Below are 27321 nucleotides of genomic sequence, written 5' to 3'. Positions count from 1 at the left end.
TGCCAAGCAAAATGGTCCCGTACTGATGAAACTCCACCATTGTCAGTATTTTTTTTTTATATATTCGTTGCCATAGCAACCAGAATTTTTGACATAGGAACAAAATGAAATGATGTGCATAATCTCCATATTGCCATCTATCCATGTTTCAAGTTTCATGAAAAAATATGAAGAACTTTTAAAGTTATCGCAGGGTCCAGAAAAGTGTGACAGACTGACTGACAGACAGACGGAGTGCAAACCATAAGTCCCCTCCGGTTTCACCGGAAGGGGACAATAAGCATCACACATTCATTGTGAATAAAAAGTTTGCAATCACAATAGATGAACTTCTTAAATAATAATTACTCTAATCAGACACAACAATATTCAAATTTTATCCAACAGGTAAATGATTGTATAGAAGCGATTACGCCCCATTGAATAAACTATGTTTATTCAACACAAACCTTGCCTTTATTCAACACCTGTATATAGGGACTAATTATTTCCTTTCACTCCTCGTTCATTTTTTCTTAAATTTGGATTTATACATGAATTAAATGTTCACTTATTAAATCAATATACCACATATAAATAAAAGCTGTAAGTTATCAACCCAATGCAGCGTTTCTTTTTAATCCGTTTAGCTAAAGAGAAAAAAATCATGGTTACAACGGTGAATTGAACTATGGCTATAGTAAAATTTTGTTAACACTCTACAGCCCACATTTATTGTCCAATCTTCATGGAACTTGGTCAGAAGATTCATCCCAATGATTTCATGAAGATTGGAAAATAAATGTGGCCTCTAGAGTGTTTACAAGGTTTTACTATAGCCATATACGGAAAAATGCCACACACCCTGGCGGCCATGTTTTTCATCCAACTGTCATCATTTTCGAACTCATCCAACATATTATTGGGATGAATCTTCTTACCAAGTTTCATGAATATTTGACAATAAATGTGGCCTCTAGAGTGTTAACAAGGTTTTACTATAGCCATATATAGCCATATAAGGAAAAATGCCCCCCCCCCCTTGGCAGTCATGTTTTTCAAGTAAACGTAACCATTTTCGAACTAATCCAAGAAATAATTGAGACCAATCTTCTGACCAAAGTTCATGAAGATTGGAAAATCTAGTGGCCTCTAGAGTTAACAAAGTAAATGTTGACGCCGCACAACAGATGACAGACAAAAGGGGATCGCAAAAGCTCACCATGAGCATATTGTGCTCAGGTGAGCTAAAAACAAATTCAAATTATTTTTTATAAGTACTAAAGAATTAGTATTGCACCATGACCAAGATGCAAATTTCTAATCCAACTCCCGCCTGAAACTCACGTTTGGCATGTTTGTCACACAGTGCCCGTTCTCTCATATCACAGAGACGTATAGTGCCCTTACTGCTACTGTACACAAACAGGTTACACTCTGTTGGATGGAACTCTGCAGCAGTGATCACTTCTGTCAGCTCCTCCATATTGGCAGGCTTAATATCAACAATATCTAAGAAACAGGGTTAAGGAGGGACAACCGATATATTTTATATTTTACAATGACTTTAAAATTCTCCTCTCAAACTAAGCTTCATTTAGAAAATGATTGACTAAATTTGGATAGAAAATGACGAAGTTCAACAATTGTTATAGATAATCCCAGGTAATTTCATCAAACCAAGTTTGAGCTTAAGGTAGCTTAAAAGCAGGTAGCATAAACACAAAAAAGTGTATAACAAATGTGTTATATAAATTAAGCATAATCCATGATTATCAACACAAATAAAATTCCCATTTTGTCGTTAGATTCCACCATCTGAATAGCCAGGGGTGTGATTTACAATCAGCCTCACGGGAGAACAAGATGTGTTTGTGAAACACAATGTCCCCCTATATGATGTTTGACCTTGAAGGATGACCTTGACCTTGTGAAGGATGACCTTGACCTTTCACCACTCAAAATGTGCAGCTCCATGAGATACACATGCATGCCAAATATCAAGTTGCTATCTTCAATATTGCAAAAGTATTCATAAAATAAGCGATTTGGACCACATATATTCGACCTCTGACCTTGACCTTTCACCACTCAAAATGTGCAGCTCCATGAGATGCACATGCATGCCAAATATCAAGTTTCTATCTTCAATATTGCAAAAGTATTTATAAAATAAGCGATTTGGGCAACATATATTTGACCTCTGACCTTGAAGGATGACCTTGACCTTTCACCACTTAAAATGTGCAGCTCCATGAGATACACATGCATGCCAAATATCAAGTTGCTATCTTCAATATTGCAAAAGTATTTATAAAATGAGCGATTTTGGCCACATATACTTGACCTCTGACCTTGAAGGATGACCTTGACCTTTCACCACTCAAAATGTGCAGCTTCATGAGATACACATGCATGCCAAATATGAAGTTGCTATCTTCAATATAGCAAAAGTTATTGCAAAATGTTAAAGTTGGCGCAAACAGACCAACGTACAGACCAACATACAGACCAACAGACAGGGCAAAAACAATATGTCCCCCACTACTATAGTGGGGGACATAAAAATCGCAAAGCCTCCATACAGCGTTAAAAAAACTCTTCATTTGTCTATGGATCCAGCAAAGTTCCTCACTATTAGTGAAACAAGTTTGAAATTATAAGTGAGGAAATCGGTTAAAAGGAGGGAAAATCATGCCCCTGATAGCCCGCCACATTCCCCCTAATGTGGGAAAATCCAGTAAGCGATCGCAAAGGCCCACATTTCTAACTCTCTAAGCCTTGAGAGATCATTGATGTTAGCTACTGCCAGTTGTTTGCTCAGATTCAAATCTGTATCAGAGATGTTTTAAGTCTCAAATGCGTAGCAGTTTTCTTCATAGCAAACACAGTTGGTTTTTTATTAATCAGATTTTTGGGAAATGGCCTGGACTTTTTTTTAGGGAAAAAACTATCGTGCGAAACGCCGGATTTTGCGGAAAATAAATAGTCTTAAATAATCCATTTAACATATTTTACTGTTTTTAAAACAAATTCAAGGCAACAGAACATTTAATAATTATCCCCTCGTCAAGCGGAAAGGTCGAAATTTGGCGGGTCTAAAAGAAGGGAAAAACCTGAAGTGGTATTAACAAGTACATTTTTTTCTAATGTCAATCATATGCAGTAAAACCTGACTTAGCAGTCACCTGAGAAAAGACCTCTACAGCGTTAAGTAAAGATTACCCCAAACAAAAATCAATATATAATACACCTGCAGTGATTTTTTTTTCTAAATGAAGTATATGTAGAAGTGTTTTTTTTTCTTTCAAATTTGGGTTCGGTAGGGTGACCCATTGCCAGTGGAAAAAAGTAAAAAAAATCCCAAATCGGACCTAAAAATTCCCTACAGAAGGTGTCAAAAAAAGAGAAAGGAAATTAATAAGTCTTAACATGTCAATTATCTCCAAGTCCAGCTTTGTAAGTTGAACCTTAGAAAATATAATATAAATAAAATATAATATTGATATCACTTTTATTATCAATTTTAAAGTATTTGTAAGCATACAATCAACAACATTAATTTGCCAGTTTTAGTCAAAAGAAAGCGATTTTTCCCAATCCAAATGGATCTGGCCATATTTCCATAATGGTGAAAACAAGACCTGTGTTCGTGAAACACATTGCCCCCTTCTGCGCCGCTTTGAAGCCATATATTTGACCTATGACCTTGAAGATGACCTTGACCTTTTACCACTCAAAATGTGCAGCTCCATTAAATACACATACATACCAAATATCAAGTTGCTATCTTCAATATTTTTCCCAATTTGACCAGTACCGGTACCATTCCCAAAGTGCCGTGGTGAGGAAAAAATGCTGCAGATTTTTGCAATTACAAGGTTTATCACACTTATCTTTCCAAACTGTTCCAGTTCTGTTTCCAAATGGAGCTAAAAAAATCGTTGACCTGAGAATATGGGTAACCTGAATATATTGGCCACTGTTTGCTCAGAACCAAATATGTTTCAAAGATGTTTAAATCCTCAAAGGCGTAGCAGTTTTCTTCATAGCAAACACGAACAGCATTTGTATCGTCAGGATTTTTTTTTTGGAGCTTAACATAATGATAGCATATTTAATACCATTCTGAAAGACATTTGTAATTCTAACATTTCCTCTGAGCAAAAATCCCTTTTAGGATAAAAATCACTCTGAAAGGCATAGCTGTTTTCCTCATAGCAAAGATGTTCAAGAAAATCGCGCATGGAAACACAAGTTTGTGGTTTTTTATTTTTTTAAGTGGGACATTGACAGAAGGGTATCAAACATAAACAAGAGCTGTGTTTGTGAAACACTATGCCCCTACTGCGCTTTGAAGCTGCACAGCAGCTTTTTTAGTAACAAGGTTATATTTTGTATGTAACAGTCACAATGACCTTGACCTTTGACCTAGTGACCTCAAACCATGTTTGATTGAAGATCTCAATGAGATGCATGAACATGTGAAGTTTAAAGAACATAGACCCAAGAGTTTCCATTTTATGAGCAAGGTTAAAGTTTTGGGACAGACACACAGTGACACGAATACAATGACAGACAGACAGTCCAAAAACAATACCCCCTGATCATTTGATCTGTGATCACAAAAAGCATGTTAAGAGGACACCTTGGCTCCTTTTTTAAGCACAGAGAAGGAGAAACTCATGAACTTTGGAACGTACATGAAAAGAACCATACTTGTAGTTCTCTCCCTACTTGCAGTTGTCTCCCCTACTAGCATGTACACCTACATGTTTACCTAAAATGGAAGAAAACAATTAACAACTGAAAAGGATACTGAAACTTTGATTTGTGACTTCCAAATGCCACAGATTTATACGGAGGTCATCTGCAGACAGATATGTCTCCTGATCGCTGTTCACGGAAATGGAGTTGATGTGATAAGTGTGAGCATTGGCGAATATCCGCCTCGGACTGGCCTCCACTAGCAGTTCCATGGGTTTCAGCAGAGGGATTCTCAGAGACGTGATTGAGGTAGGGTCTCGCAGGATTCCAGAATCATCCTTTAGGTTGTAGCCCTCTGCTCTCTTGTCGCGTTCTGTCACCTTCCACAGTTTGATGGTTTTATCTGGAACAACATTAATAAGGCCATCCTTAAAAATTGTTTGTTTGGCATAACACAACCCAGGTAAATTTGGGTGGGTAGGTAGGTAGGGATTTTGTGTGTGTGTATTTTTATACATACACAGAAATATACCAAACTGAAGGTAATTATCAAATAAAGCTCCAAGTTTTCTGCCTCATGAAAGGAAATTGGTAAATATTTTTCTGCACCGTCCGTATCACTGCACGTGTATTCGTAAGTCTATTTTTTTTATAAAGAACATCGAAAAATATAATATAATCCACAAAAAATACTTTATCTGAAAACAAGAGTCCGAAAAATTGTACGCATTTTGCACATGAAAATGTGCATATCATTTGACTAGAGAAAATGAAAACAAGTAACCTAGCAAATACGTAATTAATATACTATTTGGTTGACATATTACTTTACAATAGCATAGTTTGTGAGTAAAAAACAACAAAGTAATTATAACATTTTAATTTCAATCAAGAACAGAAAGGTGTAACATCTTCGACATGTAACTGATTATTTAATTATCATCCTTTAATTCAGATTGATAGACGGTAGAAAGTTGTAAAGTGATCAGCTTAAAAATAATTTATTGAGTGTTACGCTTATTTTCATTTGCTTATTTTTTATACGACTTTTGCCATCAGCCATTATATTGCAGGCAGACGACAATTTCAACTGTGTATTCCATTATCTGCGCATGAATTACCCAATATTACCCCATAGCGAACTCAATGTTGATTGGCCAGCTACCATATGCGCTTAAAACGTTCATGGAAACAAAGACAAAAAAAAGTTTAAAAAAAAAACAATCCGGATTAAAATGGCGGATGTTTTCAATGAAATTAAAAGGGACTGGCAACCACGACGACGAAGAAAAGAAAAGTTGTAAAATACCGTATTTGTGTACACTTATTAGTTTATATTGACTAAAATATCACCACTGGTATATAACATTACTTGAAAAATGTTCATATTTTCAGTATATTTGGTAATACAATTTCGCGATGTGAAATCGAAAGTACATCGCGAAAATAGGTGACATAACAATATACACACTATAAACAACGCAAGTAGATTGATCATTTTATATATAAAATATATACAATGCACTACGCATGTACAATATGCATTCCTGGGTTTACCACGTGACGATGATGATCAATCTACTGGCTTTATTTATTGTTAACTGGTAGTTACCTGGTAGACATACCCAGTAAAATTTATTACCAAATATACTGACAATATGAAAACTTAACAACTTTTTCAAGTAATGTAATATACCAGTCGTGATTTTTAAATCAATATAAACTAATATTTGTAAAAAACATACTGTATTTTACAACTTTTCTTTTCTTCGTTGTTGTGGTTGACAGTCCCTTTAACGAGATTTTAGCATATTCGCAAATTATATTTTTCTTGAGCCAAATTCGATATATTTTTGCAAATGGCGAAAGACAGCGCGAGCCCTGTAATAGTGAGCATGTATTCCAATAATAACACGTTCGCAATGCTCGTGCTGTCGTTTGCCATTTGAGCCATCTGCGCCATTTGCAAAAATATTCAGAATTTGGCTCAGTAAAATTTCGTTGAAAACATTCGCCATTTTAATCCGGACTGGTTTTCTATATTTCTCTCTCTGTTTCCATGAAAGTGTTCGCAATTCGAACAATTAACAAAACCCGGTCTGTACCTGATTAGACATCGCTTGACCTGACCTCATTTTTATTGAAGTGCACATGGTAGCTGGCCAATCAACATTGAGCTCGCTTTCACATGACATGAAGTTGTCGAATGAAACATGAGAAAGGGTGGAGCAATCGGATATTATTGGGTCATTTATGCACAGAGGTTGTATAAATTGAATACACATTTAATATCGCAGTCTGCCTTCAAAATAGCGGCCGGTCGCTAGAGATAAACAAATGAAACAAAAACGTGACAATACCCGATAATAAATATTTCTGAGCTGACCACTTTTCATCTTTCTTCCGAATATTTACCGATCTGAATTAAAGAGTGATAATTAAATACTTTTTTTGGAAAGTGACCAAAAAAATTTCAGTCTGGCCGATTTTAGTGGGTCGGTCGGGTTATGCCAAACAAAAGAATTTTTAAGCATGGCCTAAGTATTGTGGAGGCTTTTCAGTCCCGAAATGTAAATGTAAAATACATTTCAGGTTAAAGTTTTCCTTTTGTCTCTTGCATATAGCAAAAATTAACTTGTATATAAATTGTCTAAAAACCATGAAAGACTAGAAATGCACAATGCCACAAACTTTTCAACCAAATAATGATGTACAAATAATGATGTACAAATGTTGAAAAAATGTGAATAATTTTTGATAATTTGACATCATACAAAACTTCCCAATCTTCAATCAGTGTTTACATTACTGTAAAATGTAACTGCCTCCCTTGGACTTCAGAGCTCCAGATAAGGGTCGTATTTTCGTAATTACGAATTATTTTCAAGTCCGTTACGTATTCATTTTAAAATCTTGTCGTACCATTAAGAATTACAAAATCAAGTTACGAATATTATTTTTACATCGGTTCGTATCGATTTTTATTGAGTTCTTTTCGTGTATTAAAGATCTTTGCGGTGCTTATATAGAATGGTTATCGGGTTTGTTTAACAAAGCGCATTTTTCCAATAAAAGCGGCATATACAGTATATATCTGTCAAAAAAACAATGGCGGCGCCCAGAGAGCGTCCTAAAAAACTGCAAAGCGTCCAAAAACACGCGTTTAACATATTGTACGCAAAGTGAGCCGAAGTTAAATGTTTAGAAAGACATTATAGAAAAGATCTTATACGATGTTGTATGTTCAGTTACCGACACAGTCGGAAAAGCTAAACAAAAACGCGACACGACAGGTCCAAACTTAAACACACAAAAAAACATTGAACGAGTGGAAGGGACAAGTCCCCTGGCTAATCGTTGAAAAGATTGAAGGGGAGAGCCGTTTTAAATATGAAATATTTAAAAATTCATCTAAGGCATGCAATCTAAACACAGTTTGGGCATATGAAGGTATTGGAAAAATAAAATTGTATAATACTGAAAAGACACTGTTGAACTCGTATAAATAAAGTTGCTAGTATGCTTATTTTGATTTTTTTTTGCATGAAAATAACCATTATTATTTATTTTTAGGTCATTTAGAAAAAATAAGAATTATTTTCCAAAACGTTAAGAATACAATTTCAGAGTTAAGAATTCTTTTTGAAAATCTGGTAGTAATTTAAGAATTTCACAAAACCTTATCTGGAGCCCTGGACTTGATGCCAAGAAAATTGTTGCGTCCCAAATGGATTTGGTTGGACCCAAATATTTGGATCCAATTATAAACACATTTTAATGTATTTATAACATATATGTTTACAGCGTTAACTCTAATTACATATACTATAAATCCTACCGTTGGTGGAGAGTAGGAAGTTGGCTGGATTACTGCGCTGGAGCCAGCGTATCTTGTTTATCTTTTCCTCAATCTCCAAGCTCTTGAGGTAGTCAAACTCTGGCTCGTGAGATTGGAAGGTGCTGTACACGTTGTACTCCCCGTGAGTGTGGAATGACTTGTTGCCCTGAAGTGAACAACAACAGTGGGGCTGCACACAAGTAAACTGTAGTGAACAACAACAGTGGGGCTGCACACAACAACAACAGTGGGGCCTCACTCTGCATAAGGGCATTATGTGTAATGAGTCGTCCCTGATAAGCCTGTGCAGTCAGCAAGGGATAATCAGGGACATTTTCCACATAAACTGGATTTTTCCTAATAAAAGAGTTCCTCTTGTAGAAAAATTCCATTAAATGGGAGTGTTGTCAGTAATAAGCCCGTGTGGACTATCTAGGCTAATCTGGGACAACACTTTACGCAAATTTATCAAACAACTGCATTGATATCTGTCTGATATAACTGTGCTTGATATATTTTGTTATAATCATGGTCTACAGAAAGTTCTTATATCAGTCATGTGTGGAGGATGGTCATACAGGGCCCTCACACTACTTTGGGGGAAGGGGTCCGCAGCCGTTAGGAGGGGGACTTTTCGCGGCGTTTCCCTTTTTGAGGGATTTTTTTTACTTACTCTCTCATTATTTCATTATTACATTTGTACATGGTTGCACTATATTCATTGCATTTTTCATAATAAAGTATGTTTGAAAGATTAAATTGAAATAGAATTGAGATATAATAGTCATGAGACACATCTTTCTATTAAAAAAAAATTAAAAAATAAATTTTTTTTTTTTTTTTTAGGGGGAATTTTTCCCCCAAAAAGGGGAAAAAAGTATACTTTTCAGGTGGGGGACTGCCGCCGAAATTCGGCGGCAGATTTGATAGATTGAGGGCCCTGTCATATTACTCAGAATAGACTATAAAGTAATCATGTTTAGTAAAATATAATCAGATTCAACAAAACAAACAATTTGATACCAAGATGTAATATATTTTAAACACAAAATGAAACACAACTAGAAATGGTGTGGCAGAGGCCGACGGGTATCCCCACGCCGCATGTTTGACCCAGGGGCGCCTCATGGTTGGTAATGGATCCATGCATAGTTGAGATTGACCGTATTGTCATAAGAGAAGTTCAATATCAATTAGAAGTGAATCGGTGTAGAAATGAAGAAATTATAGTAAAAGACAATTTTGGGTGGGTGTGGCCTATTATAGGCGGGGCGCCCCAGGGTTGGTAAAGGGGCCATACATAGTTGAGATTGACCTTATTGTCATCAGAGATGTTCTGCAGTATCAATTTAAAGTAAATCGGTGTAGAAACGAAGAAATTATAGTAAAAGGCAATTTTGGGTGGGCGTGGCCTATGTGGGCGGGGCGCCCCATGGTTGGTAATGGGGCCATGCATAGTTGAGATTAACTGTATTGTCATAAGAGAGGTTCAGTATCAATTTGAAGTGAATCAGTGTAGAAATGAAGAAATTATAGTAAAAGGCAATTTTGGGTGGGCGTGGCCTATGTGGGCGGGGCGCCCCAGGGTTGGTTATGGGGCCATGCATAGGTGAGATTAACTGTATTGTCATAAGAGAGGTTCAGTATCAATTTGAAGTGAATCGGTGTTAAAATGAAAAAATTATAGTAAAAGGCAATTTTAGGTGGACGTGGCCTATGTAGCCGGAGCGCCCCAGGGTTGGCAGTGTTTTTCCCAGGCCGTTTTAGTCTGGCGAATCGCCATGCCCTTGTTTTGTTTCGCCACACTGCACCTTTCAAAGTCAATTATCGCCAAGCTGCCCTTTTCAAAGGCAGCCGCCTTGCCCTTTCATGACATAAGCACCCGCTGTTTTTCATGCCCTTATTGATAACATATTAATAGGCATACAGGGGTTTTTTTTAGAGAAAGGGGAAGACGCTGGACGCTGGGTGAAAGGGGAAAAAAGAGTGCGAAAGAGACATATTAGGGGAAAAAATAAAAACTGTTCATTTCAATGTCTATAACTCATCAAAAGAGGCCTTAATTAAGTTGCAGGTGTAGATCTAATTATGGGAAATGTTTTCAACTATATTTCTGTACCGGGGCCGGGGGACAATGTCAATTTTGTGATTTCAATTTCATGATGAATGGGTTGACGATCTTGATCTGCTACAGTATTGGAAGGGAAAGGAGCGGCAGCTGCCGATTGTCTACTTTCACTTTCACAATGTTCGATGTTGATTACCTCAGAATCCTGATGGGTTATAACGGTTTTCGATGATTCTTTCTTAAAAAATGCCTCGATGCGTTCAGTATCTTCCGAGTCCGAATGTTTTATTTTGTTTGTGTATGAACGCCAATTGTGAGACATTTTTTTCTGTTTTCACGTTTATATCTTGGCTTGCACATAGCCCGGATGAAAATTCGAATGGTTTCTGGTAATTTATTGACGAAACACCCTTCTCGCGCAAGACCGGTATCCAGTTAAATAGTCACATGATTATTACGATTAGTTGCCCAGTTTACATAACGTTATTTAAGAGCTATATTTAGAATAACTGGGATTCCCAGATTTTTTGTGTTCGTCTGGAGAGAGCGAGATCGTTGTACATGGTGCAAATTGGATAATTGTCGAATGCCCAAAGGAAAAATAAACATTTCTTTGAGAGAAAATATTATATTTTGGTGAAAATGATATTTCTGGTGGGGAAATTGTATTTAGAGGGGAAAAATTCTGGTAGGGGAAGACGCCGAATATCGGCGTCACTTTCTTAGTAAAAAAAACCCCTGGCATAATAGCCCTTTGTCCTAACTACCTTGCCAACAAGTATCAGAGTATGGCCCCAAGGCCGCGAAGATTCGCTCGGATATGAATTAGTCATGGTTGAATAACCCCATGTCAATATTCGATAATTTCAGTGGCATGTTATTTCGGAGACTTATATTGGAACCAAGATTTTCCTCGTGGAAAATGTGCTTTTCATGCATAATTACAATATCATCAAAACATTTATCTTATATTTAATTAATTATTGACAGAATTACTGTAACGTTTTCTTATCTTATTAATAGGTGGACATATTATACGAGTTTACGTTGCTATGCGCACCTGTCAGTTTTCATTTTAACAAGATGGCGGACGATACAGCTAATAAATTGTGACTCTGCAAAAATGGCAATTTTACGATGGAGATCACACATTTAGAGGGATAAATGCACCTGCTAAAGAACGATGCATTAATCGTTAAACACAAAAACAACATATTTATCAGTAATCTGTACATTTGATGTTTGTCACCGAAACAAGTGTTTGCAAATTGTTAGCGTTCAATTTACTCATTTTACTGGAAAAACGTCTGACAAGATTATTGTTAGAAAATGGGATAAGACAAACATCAGGGATGGAAACTAACGTTTTACAATTGGTTGCCCACACGGGCACAATCTTCAGTATTTTTACTATTTTGGTTGCCCAGCTAAAGACTAACGAGCCCAGTATGATGTACATGTAGTGTCATGTGTATATAAGACTTTCTTTAAATAAAATAAAAGAACTAAACAACAACATTGCTTAATTGACAAACTTTTTATGTCCTAATATAAGTCTGAGTTAAATGATTTCATCAGCTTTGATAAATGCATTTTATTAACTAATTATTATATCACAGTCGCCATTTTCATTAAATGTTTTATTGCACTGAATTGTTTCAAGCTTAAAAAGCAAGTTGCCCAGCCGGACTACTAACTTTTGAATTTGAGTTGCCCAGGCAAAAATTTACTGGTCCCGGGCTCACGGGCAACCAAAAATTTCCATCCCTGAACATGGTTTCATTTATATGTTAGTGGATCTGTGTATAATCAGATTTATATGAATATATTGCTTTATTATGTTTGTCATTCTGTACAGTTTACTGCAACAGCATGCTACTTTATTAGAGACATAGCAAGGTAAATGTATTAATATTAATAAAAGAAAGTTAAATACACCAATAACCATTAAATGTGCTTGTTTATATGTTTATGCAGCAATTTTTTTGTCCAATTGGGAAAAGTACCCGTACCGGTCCAATTGGGAAAAATTGAGCCGTGAAAACCTGAAAATTCGGAAAAATCAAATCGTGAAACCTTCAAATTGGGAAATTGGTGTATTTGATTTTATGCTCCCAAATACTTTAAAATTGATTCTCAGTGTTTTCAAGCTGTCAATATTATATTTACCTAGGTTCAAACCATAGAGCTGCACAGGGAAACTAACAAAATGGTGCATTTTCCCAAAAAAATATTTATTTATTTATTTTTTTTTACCTTAAATTGGGAATTTTTTGGCCAGCAATTGGGAAATTTGCAGTTTTTTCGTAATTGGGAAAGTGCCGTTTACCGGTACTTTATAAAGAAGGAAAAAAATCGCTGATATGTGTATATGTTTCTCCCTTAACCACTTAGTCACGTAACGTTTTTGACCTTTTTACCTAAAGTGCGCGTTAAAATGCCCTTTTTTAAAGTAATGCGCCATGCCCTTTTCCCTCCTAGTTGGTAATGGGGCCATGCATAGTTGAGATTGACCTTAGTGTCATAAGAGAGGCTCAGTATCAATTTGAAGTAAATCGGTTCAGAAATAAAGAAGTTAATGTAAAATAACATGAAAAAATGTGTGAAAATCTCTGACCCGGCCCCGCCTCAACCCCCATAACTTTTGACCCAGGGGTCAGATCAAAATTCCGTTACTGTCACCGTAACACATATGCTCATAGCTACCATGAATGTAAGTTTCAAGGTTCTAGTGCTAATAGTGTAGGAGGAGCAGGTGGCCAGCACGGACGGACGGAAAGACGCACATCAATACAATATCCCCACTTTTTCTCCGAAAAACGTGGGGATAAAAAGCAAAAAAACATTTGTACATGCATAAAGCACACGTGCTCATGACCATGACGTCATTATTAACACCTTTCAAACAGTAGGGGACAAAATGGGCAATTGTGAAGAGTGGGAGTAACAAAGATTATGAAGGCAAAAAGTAATTATAATTTATAAAAGATTCATTCCCCCTTTTTCCTCCATCGATTAATAATCCTAAGTTTTTAGCAAAGCTTGTCAGTTAAGAACTAGGAAAATCAAAACTTTCTAACAGGCGAATGGGGCTGATCCTCTACCTTGCCATCACGCTGGAATATAACGACACGGCCACCTTTGTCCCCAGTTGCTAGAAGCTCGCCATTGTGGTTGAACTCCACACACGAGATGATATCAGCTGAAGTAAAGACGAAAAAATGTTGTCTACACATATGATATCAGCTGATGGAAAATAAAAGTGTCCACCACACACAATATGATATAAGCTGAGGGAAAGGAAATACAAATGTTGTACTTCAATGATAAGACTGAGCTGCTAAATTAACAGGTACATGTATGCCTTCAATTCATAATTCTGGAAAAGAATTAGAAATTAAGGTATAAATTGACAAAAACATAACATCTCATACTTACCAAAAGTTTCATAGTTTTATCAGTGGTCCAGTTAAACTTATCCTTGATTTTTTAATGGTTTGAAAAAAACCTGCAAGAGCTAGACCAGTTTTAGAAGGACAATAGTCTTTCAACTCTCTATAAAAATTGCTCTGTAAATCATTAGGATATCCTTGGTTAATCTTATTCCAGTGACATTAGAAAACAAATGACAGAAACACTGATTGATGACTGAACAAATGCTAACAATGATTGAATGATAAAAAATCAAAGAATAATTTAAAACTGTGAAATTCATGCCAATTTTGTTTATTTGCACACTTCCTAGCCATGCAAATTTCAGTGACGACTAGTGCTGCAACAATATACCGGTATATCAGTATATATCGCAATACGCAATCTGCATATTGTATTGCGATACGATTTTCATCAAACCGGTATGAAAATTCTTTAAAAATTCATTCACATTTCGTCCAGAAAAGTCATCCGAAATAATGATATCAATATAAGCAAAACAAATTGGCGTTTAGTAAACTAAATTGTTACGTAAAATTAGCATTCTAAAAAGTCTAGTTTACGGAGAAGCGTTGTTACATGGGAGTCAGCAAGGATAGTTGAACTGTAAACTGAGCAATAAATATGCTTTACCAGTTTGAATAAAATAATGACTTGGTAATATTGTACTTGCAGCATATTTATAATCAATTTATGTTAATGTCCCAGAGATTTATTGTATACACTATACAGTACACAATTGCACAGCATGTTTAATGGGAATATACAATGGACAAAATGACAATACTAATTTTGCATAACAAAATGCTTTGTAAAGCCAAACAACAAGTTAATTGTGTTTATAAAGCATTTTGTAAAAAGGCTAGAATTTCCAATAGGATAAAACTAGAACCTAAACATACAAAACAAAAGTTATGTTCATGTAATTAAGTTGGTTTTGGTGATTAGCTGGTGAATTATAATTCTGGTACAAGTTAGCAATATATTGCAATACGGGTTTTTGAACTGACAATATATTGCAATACGGTTTTTGGCGTATTGTTGCAGCACTAGTTACGACCCATCAAAGGGAGAGTATTCAAGGTATCTAGTGGCGTTAGCTGCTTCACATTTGCAATTTATGGTGAAATTTTGTAGGGTGGCATTGGAATAAGAATAAAATTGGCAGTAAATCATGTTTGTCCCTTATTTTGTGGTATGTGTATTTATTTTCTGGTAGAATTGTAAGTAAAACAAAATACACGAAGCACATAAGTGTGATGTTACCAAAAAATTTTCGTTCGTTATAGAAACAAATTTCACCGGAATAAGGTCTCAACTGGAATTAGGTCACTGGAGTACAAGTATGCTTAATGATAATATTATAAATAATGAAGATAAATTTGGCAACTGACAGCGCTGTAGGCTCTAATTGGGCTGTATTCAATAACAAAATGTAATGCAGTCATACTCCTAATTGAGAATTACAACAAAAATTATACATGAATTAAGTTTTCAAAATTTCCATTGTAGACAATCTTTGTCATCTTCTATTTTTCTGGTTGGGAACAAAGCAACTCATCAAATTTGAAGGTATTTCTTTTAAACAATATGATATAAAAGTGGTGACACGAATAATCGGAAACTGGGTGAGAAAGTAGATTTTAATGACCTAAATCTATTTCCTCTTTGTCAACATAATTAAAATGCACCGCAACATTTTATGACATAACGTTAATTATACCTTCTGTGATATCCTCTTCAATTGTCCCCTTCACTTGAGAGAAGCACCATTGTATTTCACCCCCATTGCCTGAAGAAACAAAAAAGTAAAATATTTCCGGGGCAAACTGAAACCGGCAAAAATTAGCTATTGGCAGAGAACGCAAAATGGAACTTACCAGCCATTGTTTAACAAAATACTTTCGGGAATGCAATGTGAATACTTTAATTTTCACACAAATAAACAACGACGATTCAATAATTGATCATTATTGCAGATGACAGGAGATTTTCCCACTCTATCGATAAGATGTATTCAAAATGGCGCACTTAGAATTTGAGATTGTCAGTGACGTACGACTGTCAAATGGTACCCCGCTTGGCGGCATTTTTCATATGTACGCGGGGTACAAAAACAAACGAAGACACCACAAATTAACACACATTACCCACATATCACCAAACTAACTTTCAGAAATACTTTAACAAATATATAATTTTATTTGGAGTTTAAATAAGACCGAACATAGTTTGTGATTTCACACCATATTTTATTGAACGAGTTCTGACAGTTTGTTAGACGTTTATGGAGTTGACTTACAAATTTCTTGGGCGAGTTTAATAAGTAATTTTATGAAAGGACTATCAACGAGGGCAAGATCTTATTTATCATACTGCTACATTTATATCTGATAGAGCGCTGTCTGTTATACTTTTTATATTAGTTAAACAGGAAGTTGCAATTCAGTCGATAGTTTGAGGTAAGTCATACTGAATAAACAATTAAGTCATCATTAAGTATTTTATTTTGATTGCCTCTGCTTGCTTCTAGTTTGCTTTTAGTTTGCATCTAGTTGTTTCTTGCTTCTATTTTGTTGCTTGCTTATAGTTTGTTTCATGCTTTTATTCTGTTTTTGTTTTGAGAAAGCTGCTGATCAGTTCATCTCGAATCTGATTCGAGGTGATATTCGTCTTTAGCACTTTTTTTTATCTGTTGCACTTTTGTGTTTCTTTTTTAAATCAGTTTCTTACGTTGCAGTCTTATTGAAGTTTTTAGACCTACTTGCAGGGCTAGATCAGCAGCTTCCTATACAGTTTTTAATTGCCTCCTATTTTATTCTATTTTATTTATGCTTTGATATGATTTTTGATATGCTTTTGTATTCTATTGAAATTATATTATGTCACACACTGACTCTGCTGCTGGTCCAGCTTTTTTGTGCATGATTGTTTTGATAACACAGTTAGCCCCTATATGCACGCCACAGTCTTTCTCCGCCATACATGTGCAATACCAGCAGGAAAGTCAAATATTGTCAAATTTAGTTCAATGTTGCATGTAATTATTGTCCAAAACTGTGTTTCACCCTTAAACATATATATGACTTTTCTTTTTAGCTGTTTTACTCATGTTTTACTGTTTACATTTGTTGTTTAGTCGGTCCAAAAGCTTTGCAGCTTATGTTACTTGTTATATGTCTTGCCGACTCAAAATAAAATTTATTTGATTTGATCATGTTTATAGTCAATATGTTAATATTTAAGACACGCCAAAACAACAGCAAAACAAATTTGTAAAATAGTAAGTGCAAGTGTTCACTTAGTCATTACGAACACGCCAGACGTAAAAATCATATTCAATCTCGATAAAAATGCCGTAGTGAATTTGGTATTGCTTCAAGAAAAATGGGACGTATAGGTATGATAAACATAGAAACAGGTTAATTACAGCCTGATCGTTTTGTAATATATCAGTGTCGGCATGAATAAAATAACGACTCGGACAGCCGTTATCACCTTATTTTATTCCAATCCTCGCCTGATTTATTACAAAAAGATTATTATCTATGTATCGCTTTTATTAGCCAAAACATAATGACGTAAACTTATTGAAAATAAAGAAAAATGTTTAGATTTCGTGACGTCACGGGACGTTTCTGAAAAAGAACGTACGCGATTGGTTAGTCGAACAAAAGTATCCAATGCAAACGCTTATAAGAGCCATATAACATAAGTTAAAGGTATACATGTTAAAAACATATGTTCGCAATGGTTACCGGTATGTCCCAAAGGAAACAATGGGTACAGTCTGCTTACCCCTGAATTTGAAACAAAGGTTCATTAATTGTTATTGTCAGTCGTTATTTTCGTTTCTACCGCATAACATGTTTGTCGACTTGTGAATTGCAAATAAATGTAGTACATTACATATGCATGTTTATATAGTATTGTAATCAAATCATAGTATATATCACATTTACAACGCACTTTTTTTACACTAATTATGGTATTTGACATAAATGGTTTATCAATTTAATGCGCATGTGCATGTGTATTCAAACTGTACTTAGCTATTAATGATTCTATATCATATTATACTATATGTCCTCACATGGCATATTACGTATTGAACATAACTTTCGGTTTCACGAGAGAACTATATGGTATGTTATTATTTCATTAGGAAGTAGTTCAAATCACACATGTATATCTAATTGCGTATATTGTGTACATTTAATATAAAATTTAAACCAGACTGTTTTATTTATAGAAAACGGACACATGTCTACAGTATATTCTGGCGTGCATGGAAGATTTTCAGACAGGCTAACCGTGAAATGACTTAATTATCCTGTGAAATGGAATGTATTGACAGGCTAACCGTGAAATGACTTAACTATCCTGTGAGATGGAATGTATTACGTTTGAACAAAAGTTCCCAATGCTAATGTCAATAAAAAAAAATATTTAATTAAACGATTAAATATAATTAAATAATTGAAATATTATATAACATATTTTTTCGCAAGTATATCACGGTATGGAACATAAAGGAAACAGTAATAATTACCTGATGTAATATATACTTGTGAATATATTGCACTAAGAACACACTTGTTAAATTTAAGAACGCAGTCTTTAAAGGGATCTTTTCACGCTTTGGTAAATTGACAAAATTGAAAAAAGTTGTTTCAGATTCGCACATTTTCGTTTTAGTTATGATATTTGTGAGGAAACAGTAATACTGAACATTTACCATGGTCTAATATAGCCATCATATGCATCTTTTGACGATTTTAAAACCTAAAAATTATAAAGCGTTGCAACGCGAAACGATTGAATAATTTGGAGAGTTCTGTTTTTGTCGTTAAATTTTGTGAAACTACGAAGATTGCTTATATAAGGTATAAAATACGTCAAGAATGTGTACTCGGCGGAATAGCTCAGTTGGCTAGAGCGCTTTTACTTCAGGACTCTGGCAGGACTCCAGGGGTCACTGGTTCGAAACCTGCTCCGGGCAATGTTCTTTTCCTTTTTTAAATTTTATTCTTGATTTTTTACTGGAGCTTTTACGATCCAATGTTTACATTTATCAATATAAAGCATTTAATGAATAAGTTAAAAAATGCCAAAATCTGTGAAAAGGCCCCTTTAAGTGTAAATTTAACGCTATAACTAAATTAAAGGGACACTAACTTAATATGTTGCTTTGGAGAGTTGAGCGTGTTTCTGTCATATCCACTCAACATTTCTATAATTGTAATTGCCGGTACATATGATAACTTGATGTGCATTACTCAGCTGGCAACGTTGCAAAATGTTATGCTGCCTGCATCCATATAATTTAAAATTTGGCAAACGCAGAATTAATTTAATGCAGAACTAGAATTTATTCCGTCGCGCCTAGATACTTGAAGTTTATTTCTCCGCACTTGTTACTCTGTATCAACAAGTTTTTCATAAATAAGTCAAAAGATAGAGAAAAAATAGACAAAGCAACTCATGGACAAAATATTTAACTACGGAAAGCATGTAATGGTTGATGTTTTCAATATAAACAAGGCCTAGTCCATTATTGTATTAAATGAAGTCCATATACCAAAGGAGATAACTCATGCAAACAAGAAGCATACACGATATGTCAAGATTTATTTCCCATGAGATAATAACTGCTCGATCATTAGAAAACTGAATCGTGTCGAATGTATAGCGCGACTCTAAACTTTCGTGAAAAAAACATTATGCAATTTTTAAGTAGAAAAATGCATAATTCGTACACTATTTTTTCCATAGGACTTGCGAAAATAAATAATGTCGCCACCAAGGCAGATCTAATAAGGTCCAGTGACAACGTATTGGCTTCGCAAGCCACGAGTTGCCGATTCAACCTTGCTGTACCATTACCTTGAAACTGGGTTTGAGCATGGCATCTTAATCGAGATGCAGAAGATGCGTTGCCTAAAAATGAGATCGGATGAGATAGGTCGCCTTCATCGTAGCTTTCTCTCAAATACGTACAGCATATTGATCGTTATAATTAGGTGACAACGGACGATATACCGTCGGTCGTAATGCACCTTAGGGTCATCTAGGGTCAAACGCTGCATGGTTGAGCATATGAGAGCATTGATTAAAATGTACTAAAACCTACCACCACATGTATCTTAAATGCAAAGGCGTTAGCTTTACGAATAATGGATTTTTTTTTCAAGTAATATTAACCATTTAAAAGCTTAAATAATTTTATATTCAAGATAAAAACAATTTTAAATATGTGAGGTATTGTACCCTTAAGTCTTCCCAACAATATAAAGGTCATCACAATAACAGACCAGACAATATTTTCGTTACATTTGTCATCACAATTACAGATCAGACATTATTTTCGTCACATACGTCATCACAATTACAGATCAGACAATATTTTCGTCACATACGTCATCACAATTACAGATCAGACATTATTTTCGTCACATTCCAATTTTAAAAAGGCGCATCGTAGCCACTCTAAATTTCCTTCTTTAATTCTTTACTATCATTCTGCTCAGTTTTCGTTTTGATCGAAACTTCTAAGCCTTTGTATCAATTTTGATTAAAAACCCTTTTAAAACATTCATTATTTAACTAAAGCACATATATGCACGGTTCTGACATGGTTGCATAATTGTTTTGGTGACTTTTGAAATTAAGCAATTTGAAAACAAATCTTACAGAAAACAAGACAAAATTTCACAGACAAAAAGTTGTAAAATTCGCCGTGAAATAACAAGAGACTAACGATGTGATCTAATTATTTGTATATAAAATTGTTCAGAATAACGCTTATCTTTCATAATACCCATACTGCCCCGCCTTCAGGGGACCATGTTTTTTAACAGAGCTTAACCATCCTACAACTCAGATAAGATATAATTAAACAATGACTCATTTGAGTATTATTTCATTTTTCAAAATCTCGAATCTGCGTCTTTATAACAATTCAGAAATATTTAAATAGTTCACTTCCGGACTGGAGTGCTCATAAGAAGATACTCATTCATACATGGACTTGGGTTTTCAACAAAATGCCGAGTTCAAAATCACAACAGATGCCAAATAGAAAAAGTTTCCTGAAAAGGTTTTATTAAAATAACATGTATATCATAAATATGGCCTTTAGAAGTAAATAGACGACTTTCGTTGAAAACGTTATATAGCTTGTTACAAATTTGTGATCTACCAGAACACCATTTGATTCTTTTTTTCTTATATAATTAAAACTTTAACAAATTAGAAATACTGTTGAAACCATTATGTGGATGAAAAACAGTGTTAACAAAAACGCCTCTTTGTAGCTAAAAGTGCGATTGTCATAGTTTCCATGCATTTAACGCATGGGCTCGACATCCGAAAAATACTCTGTTGTTTCGGTTTCACAAACGTAAACAATCCAAAATCGCCAGGATCATGCCTTACCTTATTTTCCAATGAAACATAATTGACACGAAGATTAGGTAATAAATATGGCCTCTAGGGTGTTCAACCCCTACATATTGATGACGACAGACGGAGTACGGGCAAATGACGATCAAAAACTATGATCAATATCAGCACGTGTCCAGTTATGCTAATACTAAATTATGTAACAAAATTGTCTAAATACATACAACAAAAACTTCTTTAGGAAAGAAAGATAGAGTTATTATTTGATTCATGAAAGAAATCGTTATTGACATATTTATAAGGCACATTTCTCGGGTTTCAACCGTTTTTCTAGCTATGTAAAATGTTTTTACATGAAAATGATTTCAGCAAACAAAAACAGCATTGATTGATGTACTCATAAGACAAAGATTTGACACAAGCAACTAAGTTTTTAACGTAAGTCGTCAACTGAAACACCCGTGTACGCACCACGCGCATCATAAGGCTTGCACCCATAACTTACCATTCCGATATAGAAGCATTTTGATTTTCATAGTCCTGTCAACACCTTGGACACTGAGGTGTACGTATTTAAGCCCGTATTTGAATTAATCTTACTATTTGGCTTACTCAACAAATGCTGTACGTGCGTCATACGACTAGCTAGTGATGCATATATTTTATCTTAATAATCTTATACCCGACGATCACAACAGTAAACAACGATGAGTGAATGACTTGTTTGCTATGTTCCGCTTGGTGACCGAGACTATTAAAAGTCAATTTCAAAGAAAATCCAAAGTCACTATATTTAACGCTATTTTAATTGTAATATGATGGCCTTTTCACGTTTTGGTAAATTGACAAAATTAAACAAGAGCTGTGTTTGTGAAACACAATACCCCCTACTGCACCGCTTTAAAGCCGCACGGCAGCTATTTTAGAAAAAAAGACATTTGGCCTTGAAGGATGACCTTGACCTTTCACCACTCAAAATGTGCAGCTCCATGAGATACATGTGCATGCCATATATCAAGTTGCTATCTTCAATATTGCAAAAATTATGACCAAGGTTACAGACACAAACGCACAAACACACACATACAATGACAGACAGGCAAACAACAATATACCCCCGATCATTCGATCCGGGGGCATTAACAGTTACAGATTTGCAAACTTTCGTTGTAGTTATGACATTTGTGAGGAAACAGTAATACTGAACATTAACCATGCTCTAATTTATCCATTATATACATCTTTTGACGATTTAAAAACCTGAAAATTATAAAGCGTTGCAACGCAAAACGATTGAATTTGGAGAGTTCTGTTGCTGTCGTTATATTTTGTGATACTACGAGGATTGCTTAATATATAAAGTATAAAATACATCTCTCATTGTGTGAGCACTAATGGCCGAATGGGTCAGTGGTTCGAGTCCAGTTTAGGATTACTTTTTTTCTTTCTTTAAAGGCTCTATAAAGGTGACGATCCGTAATTATTTACCGATTTTAATTTTTTTTTTCATATTTTATTTATAAAGGTTATTTAAAAAAAAATAATATATATATATATATATATATATATATATATATATATATATATATATATATATATATATATATATATATATATATATATATATATAAGCTATGGGACATTACCATAAAAAACAAGACTATTGTCAAGCAATATAAGTCCCCTACCGGCTCCACCATTGTCAGAAATTCCAGATTTTATATATATATATATATTTGTTGCCATAGCAACCAAATTTTTTTTATTTAGGAACAGTATGAAATGTGCATAATGTCCATATTGCCATCTATCCATGTTTCAAGTTTCATGAAAAAATATTAAGAACTTTAAAAGTTATTGCAGGAAAACCACCATTTTCAGCAGTATTTCTAGCCTATTTGTTGCCATAGCAACCATAATTTTTGACGTCGGAACGAAATGAAATGACGTGCATAATGTCCATTTTTGCTATCTATCCATGTTTCAAGGTATATGATAAAATAATAAGAACTTAAAAAGTTATCGCAGAATCCAGAAAACCACAATTTTCAGCAGTATGCCTAGTCTATTTGTTGCCATAGCAACCAGAATTTGTTACGTCGGAACGACATGAAATGACGTGCATAATGTCCATATTGCCATCTACATGCATCTATCCATGTTCCAAGTTTCATGAAAAAATCTTGAGAACTTTTTAAGTTATCGCAGGATCCAGAAAAGTGTGACGGACGGACGGACGGAGACAAAACCATAAGTCCCCTCCGGTGAAACCGGTAGGGGACTTATTAGCAATACAACTTGTTTTGAGCTCAAAATACAGTGTCCTCCAAGTCAATTGTGTTTACAAACAATCAGTTCATTTACATCGCTGTTTACTCGGGAAAGTGAAAGTAAAAGTTACTAAGGTCACTAAAAATATATCGTTGATTTTCAACGTTTTTCGGTATCACTCACAAAGAAGGTCTCTTCTAAATGGTTAAAACGTTTGTAGTGATCTAATAAGTTACTTTCTGATGGTAAAAGTTGTTTAAAATAGAACTAAAATTGAATTTTCTTTCGGCTTTTTTAAGCATATGTCACCGCTTTGAGGCTACACACCACGTTAGTTGCAAATTTTGTAAACATTTCTTCCAATTATAAAACGGGTATATCTTCCATAATTCTTGACAACGTTGCACCTAAGCTGTGTTATTAGCATTTTTTATGCAAGAGTTACTGAAATCCGGTAAAAATTAGACCAGTTTATATGCATAATAATTGGATTTGTCACCTTTATATGGCCTTTAATTGTATTATTGTTTTACTGGATCTTTTTAGATCCAATGTTTACATTTAACAATATAAAGCATTTAATGACAAACTTCAATATCTGCCAATATCTGTGAAAAGGTCCCTTTAAATGCGAATGCGGGAACGTGTCATTGAATATGTTTTATCACATAGTAACTGTTCCGAAATTTATTAAAGTTTTATAAATTTATGATGATGCATTTGAAAACAGACATTATGCAGTATACACGTATTTAAAACAAGAGCACCGCATAACGGGTGCCACGCTCGGCTGCGGGTGCATTTTGAATAAATGAAAGTTAGAGGTCACAGTGACCTTGACCTTTGACCTAGTGACCCGAAAATAAATGGGTGTGGCGTGTAGAACTCATCAAGGTGCATCTACATATGACGTTTCAAAGTTGTAGGTGGAAGCACTTTGATTTTAGAGCCAATGTAAAGGTTTTAGCACGACGCCGGTGGACGACAAACGGCGGACGACGAGCTGGCTATGACAATACCTCGGGTTTTCTCCAAAAACAGCCGAGCTAAAATGATTCTAGTTAAATTAAATACAGTGTGAACAAAAACGCCAAGAAATGCATGTATCTGACATACACAACAATTATTATTTCGGTCTCACCAATCTAAACAAACCAAAATCGCCAGGATCGTGCTAAGAATCATTACTAAGTTATTTTAACAAAACATGGTACAGATATGCCATTTAAGTGTCAATGTTGATCAATCACGATGTTCCCAAAAGGCGTACATGTAACACCGCTCTGTTCCAGCGGAACAATATCACAGCCTTAGATATAAAGCAACGATAATTCAAATAATGGTCAGACTGTCAATACCGGATATATATTACCCTTAATAATTTATCATTAAAACAAGACAGAGAAATACAAGCCAGTAAATGGTTATGTTGAAGATCGCTTAACAACGGCAACATGTTCGTTTTACAATGATTTTATTTCAGATGGTTGCAATACGGACACTTGTTTTTAGACTGAGATATACACATTGCACGTTTTAATGTTACTATCAGGAGATACAGTATAGCAGTAAAATAAATTTTAAGAGTAACAATGTAACCATAAAAGTTTGTATACATTGATGGGACAATTGTTCAGGGTATACTGGCCCTACCTTCTAGTTGTCAATTCATGCCACGAATTAAATAAGTAGATAAATGCCGAAACGAGGTCAGCTGACGTTGGTTTGTTGACAATGAGTTTAAATTGCGTCCATACAAGTATTTTAGCAAGAGGCATTGATGTTAGCCGAAACGCGTCTTTTTGGGTTAACTACGATTTTGAACCTTCAGAGTTAGTCCAAAAGTAGGCCAATCTTACGGTTAACATGGCTTCAGGTGATGTAGGCGTATTGAATATTCATAGATACCATTCACACAAAGATCAAAGCTTTGAAGGAAATATTTATGACGATAAACGAAACGCGTGTCGCTATGGGTTAACTTCATACGAATGGAGGGAAGAACGAACAAACGAACGAACGAATGAAAGGGCTAATAATATAAATGCCTCAATGGATATGGAAAAGCATCCGGTGATTTGGTAACATTGCAAGAAAGAACCTTAGAAAATACGCATAAATGCATGACAGGTACTCGGAATATTAAATAAATTATCGCAGCGTTGATATAGATACATTTGTAAGAGAAACGACAGTGCACATTTTGGCCAGATGGTCAAATCCGGATACATAACAATTGGAGATTAAACGTTAAAACAAGACAGACAAATGTATGCCTAGCGTCTAGAAAAAAAGGCCTTTGCAAACAGCGTAGACCCTGATGAGACGCCGCATCATGCTGTTTGCTTAAATGAATTACTGTAAGAAATATTCTAAATATAGAAATAAATATACATGTACATGACATCCCTAATTTTGGAAATAAATTGATTCAATTTAGAAGGATGGGAGAGTCCACTAGGTTTAAATGGGTTAAAGTTCATACACCGTGGCATATAATACAACAGATGATTGCAGCAAGTTAAAGAGATTTCTTTTCAGATACTCCCTTTAGTATAAAATGGTTTATCCACTCATTAACAAGTAAAATTGTAATGTACATTGATTAAGTGACTAACAGTGGAATCGACATATTTGCACTGTTTTTGTTCACATATTGCGTACAATAATGGCAATATATATATATATATATATATGTGTGTGTGTGTGTGTGTGTGTGTGTGTGTGTGTCAACAATCGTAGGTCTAAAGTCTGTACAACGTATGTGCAACGGGCATATGTAAAATATACGATTGATTAACATTGCCGTGTATCTTGTTTCAGACATTTGCATATTTATATGCACATTAAAGAGACCTTTTAACGTTTTGGTAAATTGACAAAACTAAAAACTAAAAAAAATGCTTCAGATTCGCAAATTTTCGTTTCAGTCATGATATTTGTGAGCAAACAGTAAAACTGAACATTTATCATGCTCTAAAATATCCCTTATATGCATATTATGACGATTTAACAACCTGAAAATTATTAAGCGTTGCAACGCGAAACAATTGAATAATTTGGAGTTCTGTTGTTGTCGTCATATGTTGTGACACTACGAGGATTGCTTACATACAGTATTAAATACAGCACGGATGGCCGAGTGGTCAAAGCGTTAAACTTTTACTTCAAGGGTCAGTGGTTCGAGCCCAGATGAGGGTTACTTATTTATTTCTTTGATTTTATTCTTGTTTTTACTGGAGCTTTTAAGATCCAATGTTTACGTTAACAGTATAAAGCATTTAATGACAAACTCCAATACATGCCAAAATCGGTGAAAAGGTCCCTTTAACGAAAACGTACCAGATGCAAAGCCACTTATTACATGCACCTAAATCAATTAGAACACAGCGGTGCACTATGTTGCACATGTCACCATGAAGCAAATTGTTTTTGAAGTCACTAGTTTCAGAAATGACATTATAGTTTCAATTTCTAGAATAAATCCATATAAAAATGGAAATACAATATAACTTGGTTGCTGAATGTAGTATTGCTAGGCATATATTTTTTCTTAGCTTTGTACTTTCATGCAGTGGGTAGTTGATCGTTTCCGGCAATGCAATATGAATAAACCTCGAAA

General features: G+C 34.9%; 1 protein-coding gene across 6 annotated transcripts in view; it reads right to left on the bottom strand.

Annotated features, from left to right (window-relative positions):
• LOC127871103 (serine/threonine-protein phosphatase 2A 55 kDa regulatory subunit B alpha isoform-like) overlaps positions 1-27321 on the bottom strand; it is a 46699-nt gene that overhangs the window by 6740 nt on the left and 12638 nt on the right. For 4 of the 6 annotated variants that reach the window (XM_052413783.1, XM_052413786.1, XM_052413785.1 and 1 more), the window contains exons 3-7: positions 15748-15816; positions 13673-13794; positions 8525-8690; positions 4799-5089; positions 1327-1491 (exon numbers count right to left, since the gene is read on the bottom strand). In XM_052413783.1, coding sequence (XP_052269743.1) covers positions 1327-1491; positions 4799-5089; positions 8525-8690; positions 13673-13794; positions 15748-15816 — 813 coding nt within the window. Of the gene's footprint in view, positions 1-1326; positions 1492-4798; positions 5090-8524; positions 8691-13672; positions 13795-15747; positions 15817-15904; positions 16092-27321 lie in introns of those variants that run through there. The other 2 variants (XM_052413788.1, XM_052413784.1) reach the window with 2 other exon arrangements.

This window comes from Dreissena polymorpha, chromosome 3 (assembly GCF_020536995.1).
Source record: "Dreissena polymorpha isolate Duluth1 chromosome 3, UMN_Dpol_1.0, whole genome shotgun sequence".
Lineage (NCBI taxonomy): Eukaryota > Metazoa > Mollusca > Bivalvia > Myida > Dreissenidae > Dreissena > Dreissena polymorpha.
This window is presented reverse-complemented; position numbering and strand designations above follow the sequence as displayed.